The sequence below is a fragment of the Cetorhinus maximus genome, chromosome 13, assembly GCF_964194155.1.
Source record: "Cetorhinus maximus chromosome 13, sCetMax3.hap1.1, whole genome shotgun sequence".
Classification (NCBI taxonomy): domain Eukaryota; kingdom Metazoa; phylum Chordata; class Chondrichthyes; order Lamniformes; family Cetorhinidae; genus Cetorhinus; species Cetorhinus maximus.
In genome coordinates, this window is record NC_135891.1 from 9966799 (window position 1) to 9979332 (window position 12534).

The 12534-nt window shown below is 46.6% G+C and overlaps 1 protein-coding gene across 1 annotated transcript in view; it reads right to left on the bottom strand.

The window, feature by feature from the left end:
• The window catches only part of samhd1 (SAM domain and HD domain 1), a 52449-nt gene that overhangs the window by 12879 nt on the left and 27036 nt on the right, over positions 1-12534 (bottom strand). The window contains exons 9-10 of the mRNA XM_078554879.1: positions 5584-5675; positions 4913-5028 (exon numbers count right to left, since the gene is read on the bottom strand). Coding sequence (XP_078411005.1) covers positions 4913-5028; positions 5584-5675 — 208 coding nt within the window. The remainder of the gene's footprint in view (positions 1-4912; positions 5029-5583; positions 5676-12534) is intronic.

Genomic DNA, 12534 nt, shown 5'->3' on the forward strand with positions numbered 1-12534 from the left:
TTTGCTGGTGATCGACAGTAGACTGATGGGCGGTAATTGGCCGGGTTGGATTTGTCCTGCTTTTTGTGTACAGTATATTACTGAGCAATTTCCACATTGCCGGGAAATGTCAGTGTTGTAGCTGTACTGGAACAGCTTGGCTAGGGGCACGGAAAGTCCTGGAGCACAAGTATTCAGGACTATTGCTGGAGTATGGTCAGGGCCTATAGCCTTTGCAGTATACAGTACCTTCAAATGTTTCTTGATATCTCGTGGAGTGAATTGAATTGGCTGAAGACTGGCATCTGTGATGCTGCGGGCCACTGGAGGAGGCCAAGATGGATCATCCACTCAGCACTTCTCGCCGAAGATTGTAGCAAATGCTTCAGTCTTATCTTTTACACTGATGTGCTGGGTTCCCCCATCATTGAGGATGGAGATATTTGTGGAGCCTCCTCCTCCAGTGAGTTGTTTAATTGTCCACCACCATTCATGACTGGGTGTGGCAGGAATGCAGAGCTTAGATCTGACTCATTGGTTGAGATCGCTTAGCTCTGTCTATCACTTGCTGCTTATGCTGTTTGGCACACAAGTAGTCCTGTGATGTAGCTTCACCAGGCTGACGCCTTACTTTTAGGTATGCCTGGTGCTGCTCCTGGCATACCCTCCTGCACTCTGCATTAAACCAAGGTTGATCCCCTGGCTTGGTGGTAATGGTAGAGTGGGGGATATGCCAGGCCATGAGGTTACAGATTCTGGTTGAGTGAAATTCTGCCGCTGCTGATGGCCCACAGCACCTCATGGATGCCCAGTTTTGAGTTGCTAGATCTGTTCAAGCCCTATCCCATTTAGCACGGTGGTAGTGCCACACAACACAATGGAGGGTATCCTCAATGTGAGGGCGGGTCTTCGTCTCCACAGGACTATGCGATGGTCACTCCTACCGATACTGTCATGGACAGATGCATCTGCTGCAGGCAGATTGCTGAGGATGAGGTCAAGTATGTTTCTCCCTCTTCTTGATTCCCTCACCACCTGCCGCAGACGCAGTCTAGCAGCTATGTCCTTTAGGACTCAGCCAGCTCGGTCAGAAGTGGTGCTACCGAGCCACTCTTGGTGGTGGACATTGAAGTCCCCCACCCAGAGTACATCCTGCGCCCTTGCCACCCTCAGTGCTTCCTCCAAGTGGTGTATTTTTGGGGTATTTTTTGAAGATATGCTGACTAAAATCAAGGAGGCATCAGGACTTGATGACTAAGGTATAGGGGCTATGGTAGCAGTGCAAGATAACCATTAAATGGAACACAGACTGCAGGGAGGGGAATCTCTGTGAAGAATGAGGAGGGGGAGGATGAAATGACTGGTAGCCCCTCAAAACAAAGAGGATGCTTGCCACAGAGTACAGTCCATGGCAAGAACCTGCGCATGGTGTCTTTTAACATGGAGAGGCTGTTGTGCTGCAGCCACCACATGGTTCTGGCTGACCAGGAGAGTCTCCCACTCTTACTGCCTATCATAGGTGTACTGGGAGTACTTACAGGTTGATAATCAACCTGTTTGGCCACATTATGAATGCATCTTCCTTGGACATCAAGTCCCAGCATAGGACTGAAACCTGGAGCTTCTGGCTCAGAGGCAGGGACACTATCCACTGCATCACAAGACTGGGAGAAGAGGAGGATGGCTCTCCACAGACGGTTTTACAAGAACACCTTTCCTTCCTACCCATGGCCCAGGAGCAGTGCCTGAGGTGACACAGATTGAACAAGGAGCTGGTCACTGATATGTGACACCTTCTACAACACTACCTGGAACCTCACACCGGGGCGAGGACAGCCCTGCCAGTGACCATGAAGGTAGGTGTCACACTGAACATTCATCTGTCCATATCTTTGCAGACAGGAGCCGGGAACATCTCAAACATCTCCCAATATGACATCCATTGGAGCATCGAGAGGTGATGGAAGCCCAATACCCTAGCAGCAGCCATGACTGTTTATTCTGAAGCAGTAAGCCAATCCCAGTATCTTTGGACCTTCAGGAAGAACCAGAGAGTGCGACAAAGGCTGGTACACACAGATCATGATGCCCCCTCTGCTGCTCTATCAAGGGAGTACACTAGGAGTCATGAAGCCACCAGGAACAACATGGAGCAGACATTTGGGGTGCTGGAGCAATGCTTCATCTGCCTGGAGTGCTCAGTTGGAGCCCTCCAGTACACGCCAGTGCAGGTATCCAGGTTCATGGTGGTTTGCTGCGTCCTCTGTAAAACTGTCACCATGAGGGCACAGTCATTGCCACCAGGAATCCAGAGGCCACTCAGGAGGATGTAGGACAGGAGCAGGATGGGAGGGAACATCCTGAACCCCTTCACTCTGATGGGTTGTCAGGGACCATTTGCTCAGACTCCAGTTTCAATTAAACTACTTCCTCGGACCACCATGAACCACATCCATCTGAGATACCCCGTCACAGTGACCTCTTGGCAATCGTCCAACAATAAAGGCCACCCACAAAAGCCTTCTCACTAACCATACATTCAATTATACAAGCAAAAATAAACCATTTGCCCTTTTGCCTTTCTGAAGCGCCCATCTTGCAGATGCCTTTGCCTGTCCTAATGCTGCTACACAGTGTTACCCCAGTAGCTGCAGTATGCCTGATCGAAGGTTTCGGACTTTCACTGAGGCATGATGGCCTTGCAACATGACCTTGAGTGGACCTAGGCCTTAAGGCGCCCTGGCTTCAGACTTCCCCACCTTGGTAAGGGCAGCAGCGGGCTGGACTGTGACCCTGAGAGAGAGCAGGTGGTTTGTGTACCATGGAAGCACTGACACTTCTCCAGTGCGGCACTTCAACAATCCTGTTGCAGGGTAGGTTGCTGGACTGCTGTCAGAGTCCACAGGCCCCATTCAGCACTGAGATCCACAGCCATGATGACAGTAGCCTGAGCTGCATGGCAGCAAGCATGGATCTCTTGACCTCAGCCCGAGCTTTCACTGCAGCACTGAGATATTGGGTGAACAGCAGGGCCCTTTCTCTGCCCTGGTGTTCCACCTCCCTGGCTCACAGTTCCATCAGTGGTATTTAACAGCAGCTTCCTATGAATCAGGGCAGCTTTGTTTTAAGAAGGATGGACTGCTTTTAAGTGCTGCAGACTAGCAGCAACGTCTCTTAGCCTCACACGCTATTAAGCCCCCTCTTTGTGTCTATAGCCAGCTGCAGTAATAAAATAATATTTTTTTTAATTGAGAGCCAAAAAGAAGTCTAGAATAGAAACAGAAAATGCTGGAAATAGTCACCGGGCCAGGCAGCATCTGTGAGGAGAGAAACAGAGTTAACGTTTTAGGACAATGACCCTTCACCAAAAATCTAGAACATGTTCTGGTTCTTCCCATCGGTTAACGGTTTCTCATCTCACGATTTTCCAGAAGGGAGTTGCAGGAAGGGGGAAAAAAGCAAGGAAGCGGAATCTTATTTGGGCCTCAGCTGGAGTATCTTGTCCAATCCTGGGAACCACACAAGGATATCGAGGCCTTGGGAAGGATGCAGAGCAGATTTACTAGAGTGGTACCAGCACTGAGAGACTTCAGTCATGTGGAGAGATTGGAGAAGCTGGGAGTTTTCTCCTTAGAGCAAAGCAGGTTAAGGGGGGGGGATTTGGCTGATGTGCTCAAAATCATGAGAGGTTTTGATAGTGTAAATAAGGAGGAACTGGTTACACTGGCAGGAGGTTTGGTAACCAGGCGCGACAGATTAAATTGGCAAAACAACCAGATGGAAATGAGGAGTTTTTGTTTTGTTTACACACAGCTTGTTATGATGATCTAGAAGGCAGTTCCTCAAAGAGCGGAGGAACTAGAATTAATAATAACTTTCAAAAGGGAAGGGAACATAAACATGGAAAGGAAACATTGTGTGGGGCTGTGGGAAAAGAGCGGGAGAGTGGTACTAATTGAACAGCTCTTTCAAAGGACCAATCTAAGCATGATGGGCTGAATGGCCTCTTGTGTTGTAAGATTCTAGTGTAAGAAATGGAATTTTTCAGAATATTATAGAATTCTTCTAGAATTACCCAGGCATAATATGAGACTAACTGGTAGAAAGTTGTTTCTTTTCTCTCAAGTTGAAAGAAACCACATAAACAGTCCCTAGCAGTCAGGGACTGAGTTAAAACTAAGATAATAGCCAAGGAAAATGATGTTTCTAAGAGGACCATATAGAGACCACTAGACACAGTAGACATTCCTGAATAGGTAACAGGGAGTCGTGTACCACTTTTAGTTATATTTATTCTTTCACGGGATGTGGGCATCGTTGCCTGGGCCAGCATTAATCGCTCATCCCCTTGCAGGCCCTCTTATTTATACTAGTGTCTGGCAAGAGTTAACTAAAAGCACCCAACATGAGATAAGCTGAAAGATGGACTCAAGCCAAAGTGGTGGACAGGGGGAGGGGATGTCACCTTGGGTACCTGTCCTTTGGTCACTGGCCAGATGGGGTCAAACAAATGGTTGAAGAAATAAAGTATAATGAAGGGTGCACGGAGGGAAAGAAGCCAGTCCTCCTAAGGCAGAAGGAGACTGGGAAAGATCTTCTTGACACCTTGGTCAGCTCAGGAAGATGAAGCAAAGGCTGCAAACAGAACAGGCAAGAGACTTCAGCCTCTAGGTGCAGAAATCGGCCTCATGTACTCAACAGCTCTCTGGGGTCGGTAAACTGCTCTCCGTTGTTACAAGTCGTATGCTTTTACTGTCTATTTAGCTTATGTATCACGTTAAGAATGTTACTCCTTCGTAGACAATTTAATAAAGTACTTTAAAATCACCTATGAACTCGACCCCCTTTTTTGGTAATCTGTGACTCCTGAACCTTAACCTTACACAAGAATTCAAAGAAAACTATACCTGACTGAATCGCACAAAACACTCACCTGTCAGTTTGGTATAAGCTTCCATGTCATCAAATGCTGTGGAGATTGTATAAAGCTTCCCACCTGTACCGCTTATCTTGATGTGTGGATCTGCCAGCACCAATGCCTCTGTGATCCTGAAGGATTAAATATTTTCAGAAATGTGTCAGCAAGGTTTTCCAAACAGGAGACCTTTTAAATTGTTTGCACAGGGATCCAATGGCTCAGTGGGTACATTCACTATGATGGGGGGGGGGGCAGACTGAAGCCCTGGGTTGATCACTGGTCTGTCCGGAGTTTGCACAGCTGATCAACCACAGCAGGAATGGTCTTGTTATTGGCCTCAGAGTCCTTAGCATAGGGAGGGGAAGATTAAAGAAAGTACAAATCAGCCAGAGTTCCTAATCTTGGCCAACAGCTGTTGCTGCAATGTAAACATGTCACCGTCAGTGAGGGCCAGACGGGCTTGAGTTTGATGTCTCTTTGGGGAGTGTCAATCGACTGCCGCCCCTCACTGTCATGGGTTCACATTTAGAGATAAGGTGCGAGAGGACTACAGAAATAGGGACATGTGTTTCAGCATGAGTTCCTTCAGGAGAAAAGGAGAGCATTTGAGCTGAGATAATAGAGAGCAAAAGGGAGAACATTTTAAAGAAAAATAAGTCCCGGAGAAGCACTGCAGCAATACTCACATACTCTCGATGTTGTTGACCACAGAATGCTGATAGGCGCGACGATGCATAGTGTAACGTGTGTGAAACATGTCATACAGGTCACCAGCCTCCTGCAAGACAGGAAATGGGAATAAACCCCTGGTCATCACACTGTGCACCAGCAGCAAAGTTTTTGGACAGGCATCCTGGAGCAGGGCTTACCAGCGTGTAAATCAGTTTAAATAGGGGCACAAGACAATTCAACACATTCAGAATGAATTAAAGTCTACCACCTGAACCTCCCCACATCACAAATTCACAATGATTTCAGGGGTTTCCCTTCTACTAATCTATCCCAGAGTCCACTCCATCTGTTGATCAATGAGATCGGTCCTAAATTGGCTTTTTACTCATATTTGTGTCCCCTTGTCTAACTGTTGCAATTTAACTTAAAGTCACATTCAGCATTTATCATTTCCATACCATTTACGATGAATACACCTGTATAAAGTCACCACCTGGACTCTTCCATTCAAGGCTGGGAAGTCCAGGTATCTCCAGTAAGACACCAGCATTCAGTCTTGTGGCTTCTTGCACTGCGAATGTCATGAGATGTGGGCATCATTGGCAAGGCCAGCATTTATTGCCCATCCCTAATTGCCCTTGAGAAGGTGGTGGTGAGCTGCCTTCTTGAGCCACTGCAGTCCATGTGGTGTAGGTACACCCACAGCGCTGTTAAGGAGGGAATTCCAGAATTTTGACCCAGTGGTACAATTTAAGCTTGTTATGGACAAAAAAATAGAAAAGTTGCAAAAAATGTTTTGGATTGGGGGAGAGGAGATTTTAGTAAAATAAGGCAGGATCTGGCCAAGGTAGGCTGGGAACAGCTACTAGTGGGGAAATCTACAGAGGAGCAGTGGGGGGCGTTCAAAAAGGAAATGGGGAGGGTACAGTCTCAACATGTTCCCTCTAGGGTGATAGGAAGGAGTAACAATCCCAGATAACCATGGATGGCCAGAGATATTCAGGATACGATGAGAAGGAAAAGAGAGGCTTTTAGCAGGTACAAGGGAAGCAAATCAGCGGAGGCATTAGTGGAGTACAGAAAGTGCAGGGTGGAGCTTAAGAAAGCAGTTAGGAGAGCAAAGAGGGGATATGAGAAAGCTCTGGCTGATAAAAGTAGGGAAAATCCCAAGATATTCTACAAGCATATCAATAGGAAGAGGATAACCAGGGAAAGAGTAGGGCCCATTAGGGACCAAGGGGGCAATCTATGGGTGGAGCCAGAGGACATCAATAGAGTGTTGAACGAATACTTCACATCCATCTTCACCCAAGAGAATGAGGATGAAGGTATCGAACTCGGGGAGAGAGACTGCGAGGTTCTTGAGCAAATTGATATAGGGAGTGACAAGGTATTGGAGGTGTTCGCAGACTTAAAAGTGGACAAATCTCCAGGTCTGGATGATTTGTGTCCCAGACTGCTGAGGGAGGCAAGGGAGGAGATCGCAGGGGCTCTGACCTGAATTTTAAATTCCTCTCTGGCCACGGAGGAGGTGCCAGAGGACTGGAAAACAGCTAATGTGGTTCCGCTATTTAAGAAGGGTTGTAGAGATAAGCCAGGAACTACAGGTCAGTGAGTCTCATGTCAGTGGTAGGGAAACTATTGGAGAAATTTCTGAAGGAGAAAATCTATCTCCACTTGGAGAGGCAAGGTTTGATCAGGAATAGTCAGCATGGCTTTGTCAGAGGGAGGTCATGCCTAACAAATTTGACTGAATTTTTTTGAGGAGGTGACCAGGTGTGTAGATGAGGGTAGTGCAGTTGATGTAGTGGGATTTCAGCAAAGCCTTTGACAAGGTCCCATATGGGAGACTTAAAAGAAGTCAAATGCATATGGGATACAGGGTAATTTGGTAAGGTGGATTCAAAATTGGCTTCGTTGTAGGAGACAGAGGGTGATGACAGAAGGGTGCTTTAGTGACTGGAAGCCAGTGTCCAGTGGCGTACCACAGGGATCTGTGCTGGGTCCCCTATTATTTATCATTTATATAAACGACATAGATGACTATGTGGGGGGTAGGATTAGTAAGTTTGCGGATGACACAAAGATTGGCTGGGTGTTTAACAGTGAGGTTGAATGTCTTGGGCTACAGGAAGATATAGAGGGGATGGTCAAATGGGCAGATAAGTGGAAGATGGCATTTAACCCTGAAAAGTGTGAGGTGATACACTTTGGGAGGAGTAATTTAACAAGGAAGTATTCAATGAACGGCATGACAGTAGGAAGTTCTGAGGAACAAAGGGACCTTGGCGTGTGTGTCCATAGATCTCTGAAGGAGGAGGGGCCTGTTACTGGGGTGGTGAAAAAGGCATATGGGACACTTGCCTTTATCAATCAAGGCATAGATTACAAAAGCAGGGAGGTCATGTTGGAGTTGTATAGAACCTTGGTGAGGCCACAGCTGGAGTACTGTGTGCAGTTCTGGTCGCCACATTATAGGAAGGATGTGATTGCACTGGAGGGCATGCAGAGGAGATTCACCAGGATGTTGCCTGGGATGAAACATTTAAGTTATGTAGAGAGGTTGGATAGACTTGGGTTGTTTTTGTTGGAGCAGAGATGACTGAGGGGTGGCCTGATCGAGGTGTACAAGATTATGAGGGGCATGGACAGGGTGGATAGGGAACTGTTCCCCTTAGTTGAAGGGTCAGTCACAAGGGGACATAAATTCAAGGTGAGAGGCAGGAGGTTTAGGGGGGAATGTGAGGAAAAACTTTTTTACCCAGAGGGTGGTGACGGTCTGGAATGCGCTGCCTGGGAGGGTGGTGGAGGTGGGTTGCCTCACATCCTTTAAAAAGTACCTGGATGAGCACTTGGTACGTCATAACATTCAAGGCTATGGGCCAAGTGCTGGTAAATGAGATTAGGTAGGTAGGATTAGGTGTTTCTCACATGTCGATGCAGACTCGATGGGCCGAAGGGCCACTTCTGCGCTCTGTAATTCTGTGACAGTGAAGGAATGGCGATTTATTTCCAAGTCAGGGTGGGGTGTAACTTGCGGGTGATGGTGTATCCATGCATCTGCCACCCTTGTTTTTCTAGGTGTTGGAGATCACCGGTTAGGAAGGTGCCTTTGAAGGAGCATTGGCCACTTGCTGTATCAGGTGCATCCTGCAGATGGGACACACTGCTCCCACGGGATTCCACAGCTCAGGGACTAGGCAGCTGAAGGAATGGCTGCCAATATGACGGAGTGATTAAAGTTGGGGGGATTAAAAGGCCAGAATCAGAGAAGTGCTGAAGTGTTGAAGGATTGTGGGGTTGGAGGGGGTTACTGATATAGGGACGGGCAAGGTCACAAAGGGATTTGAAAGCAAGGATGAGAATTTCAGACTGGGAGCCAATGTAGGTCAGCAAGCACAGGGATGAGTGGGTGACCAGGACTTGGTGGAGATACGCTAATGTCACTTCAACAGTTGATCAATACAACTCACAGCAAACACTTTCATCATGGACTAAACGTCCAGGTGGGTTTAACATTTCAAGTTGAATATGACACTTCTTCAGGACTGAAGAATGCAAGAAATGTTATGGGTTTTATGCAGTTGAAAGGTGGAAAATGGAGGAATAACAAAAGGGAAGGTCTGGGTTGGGGTAGAGGGTAGGAGATGCATCCTGTCCAGGAGACAGGAAGAAAAAATATATATATAATATGTAATTGTAATTGCTGGGTTCAATAAAATGGCTGCAGCTGATCACCTGCTTGTAGTTCTAGAAGATTCTAAGCTGTTCCAAAGGACAAAGGCTAACTCACCATCGTCCTGGAATGTGACTTGTATTGTATAAACTTCCAAGCCAAGCCAACACAAAGGATTCGTAGACAAAAAGGCTGCACTAGTCAGCTGTAGATGAAGGTGCAAGCGATAGACAGAGCTAAGCGATTCCACAACCAACGGATCAGATCTAAGCTCTGCAGTCCTGCCACATCCAGTCGTGAATGGTGGAGGACAAATAAACAACACACTGGAGGAGGAGGCTCCACATATATCCCCATCCTCAATGATGGGGGAGCCCAGCACATCAGTGCAAAAGGTAAGGCTGAGGCATTTGCTACAATCTTCAGCCAGAAGTGCCGAGTGGATGATCCATCTCAGCCTCCTCCGGAGGTCCCCAGCATCACAGATGCCAGTCTTCAGCCAATTCGATTCACTCCACGTGATATCAAGAAATGGCTGAAGGCACTGGATAGTGCAAAGGGTATGGGCCCTGACAATATTCCAGCAATAGTATTGTAGATTTATGCTCCAGAACTTGCTGCGCCCCTAGCCAAGCTCTTCCAGCACAGCTACAACACTGGCATTTACCCGGCTATGTGGAAAATTACTCAGTTATGCCCTGTACACAAAAATCAGGGCGAATCCAACCCAGCCAATTACCACCTCATCATTCTACTCTTGATCATCAGTAAAATAAAGGAAGTGGTCATCAACAGTGCTATCAAGCAGCACTTGCTTAGCACTAACCTGCTCAATTATGCTAAGTTTGGGTTCCACCAGGGCCACTCAGCTCCTGACCTTATTACAGCCTTGGTTCAAACTTGACAAAAGAGCGGAACTCCTGAGGTGAGAGTGACTGCCCTTGACATCGAGGCAGCATTTGACCAAGTGTGGCATCAAGGGGTCCTAGCAAAACTGGAGGTAATGGGAATCAGGGGAAATCTCTCCACTGGTTGGAGTCATGCCTAGCACAAAGGAAGATGGTTGTGGTTGTTGGAGATCAGTCATCTCAGCTCCAGGGCATCACTGCAGGAGTTCCTCAGGGTAGTGCCCTCGACCCAACCATCTTCAGCTGCTTCATCAATAATCTTCCTTCTATCATAAGCTGAGAAGTGAAGACGTTCACTGATGATTGCACAATGTTCAGCAACATTCACGACTCCTCAGATACTGAAGCAGTCCATGTCCAAATGCAATAAGACCTGGACAATATCCAGACTTAGGGTGACAAGTGGCAAGTAACATTTGCACCACACAAGTGCCAGGCATTGACCATCTCCAACAAGAGAGAATCTAACCATTGCCCCTTGACTTTCAATGGCAATACCATCATTGAATCCCCCGCTATCAACATCCTGGGGGTTACCATTGACCAGAAACTGAACTGGACTAGCCATATAAATTACTGTAGCTATAAGAGCAGGTCAGAGGCTAGGAATCCTGCGATGAGTAACTCCCCTCCTGACTCCCCAAAGCCTGTCCACCATCAACAAGGCACAAGTCAGGAGTGTGATGGAATACTCCCTACTTGCCTGGATGAGTGCAGCTCCCACAACACTCAAGAAGCTTGACATTGTCCAGGATAAAGCAGCCCGCTTGATTTGCACCACATCCACAAACATTCACTCCCTCCACCACCGACACACAGCAGCAGCAGTGTGTACCATCTACAAAATGCACTGCAGGAATTCACCAAGGCTCCTTTGACAACACCTTCCAAACCCATGACCACTACCATCCAGAAGGACAAGGGCATCAGACAGATGGGAACACCACCGCCTGGAAGTTCCCCTCCAAGTCACACACCATCCTGACTTGGGAATATATCACTGTTCCTTCACTGTCACTGGGTCAAAATCCTGGAACTCTCTTCCTAACACCACTGTGGGTGTACCTACTCCATTTGTGGCTGCAGTGACTCAGGAAGGCAGTTCATCACCACCTTTTCAAGAGCAACTAGGGATGGGCAATAAATGCTGGCCCAGCCAGTGAAGCCCACATCCCATGAATGAATAAAAAAAAAAGAGCTATTTGTGACTCCTAATCTTCAATGTTATGCTAACCCACCGTTCCACCGTTACCTGCTCAAAACACAATGGGTTTTAACAATGGTGCCTCGTTAGCTGAATCACTCGACCTGAAACCATCCTGACACATGACCGAGACTTGAGCTGTGTGAATTTCTTGAACTATACAGCTCTTGAGTTTTACCTTCAATTGCAGTTTAACCTCTGAAGAGAACCGGACTCCAGGCTAGCAGCCTGTCTTTGATCTCCATCTCTCTCCAAGTCTGATTTCCAGAAATAACCCTGTATTTTGCCAAAACAGTGAACTGATACCAGGGTACAAAGAATACTTTGATAAAAGCAAAATACTGTGGATGCTGGAAATCTGAAACAAAAACAAAAATTGCTGGAAAAACTCAGTAGGTCTGACAGCATCCGTGGAGAGCAACACAGTTAACGTTTCGAGTCCGTATGACTCTTCATCAGAACTAAAGAGGAATAAAAATGAGGTGAAATATAAGCTGTTTCAGGGGGGGGTGGGACAGGTGGAGCTGGATAAAGGGCCAGTGAGAGGTGGAGGCAAAGGAGAGATTGCCAAAGATATCATAGACAAAAGGACAAAGGGGTGTTGGCTCTGGTGATATTAGCTAAAGGAGGTGCTAATGGTGACCTTAAGGGTAGAAGGCAGGATGAGTAAGTGACAAATGGCCCTAGTGTGTGGGGGGGTTGGGTGAGGAGAGCGGGGATCGAAATGGGCTAAAAGGTAGAGATAAAACAATGGATGGAAATGAATCTTAAAAATAATAATAGGAATGTGGGAAAAGAAAAAATATATTTTTTTAAATATTATAATTATTAGATATAAATATTATATAATAGATATCAATATAATATAATAGATATAGTATAAATATCTAATAATTATTAGGTGTAGTACAAGAATACTTTGCTGTATCTTTAACGGACTCAACTGGCAACCGAGTTCCTAGGACCAACACCAGGAATTCTGCCAGACAAAGCCACCTAAAAGAACATTCCTTGGACGTTAATTCTAGACTCTGGACTTGTGTGAAACCATAATTCTTATTTTTATGATGGTCTTTGCTCTGAAATCCTTTCTTTTCCTTATCCCTCTTTTATTGCGTGAATGCAAAAAGGGGTGAACGTTGCAAAACCCCTTCCTGTGTTTTATGTGCCTGTGTAA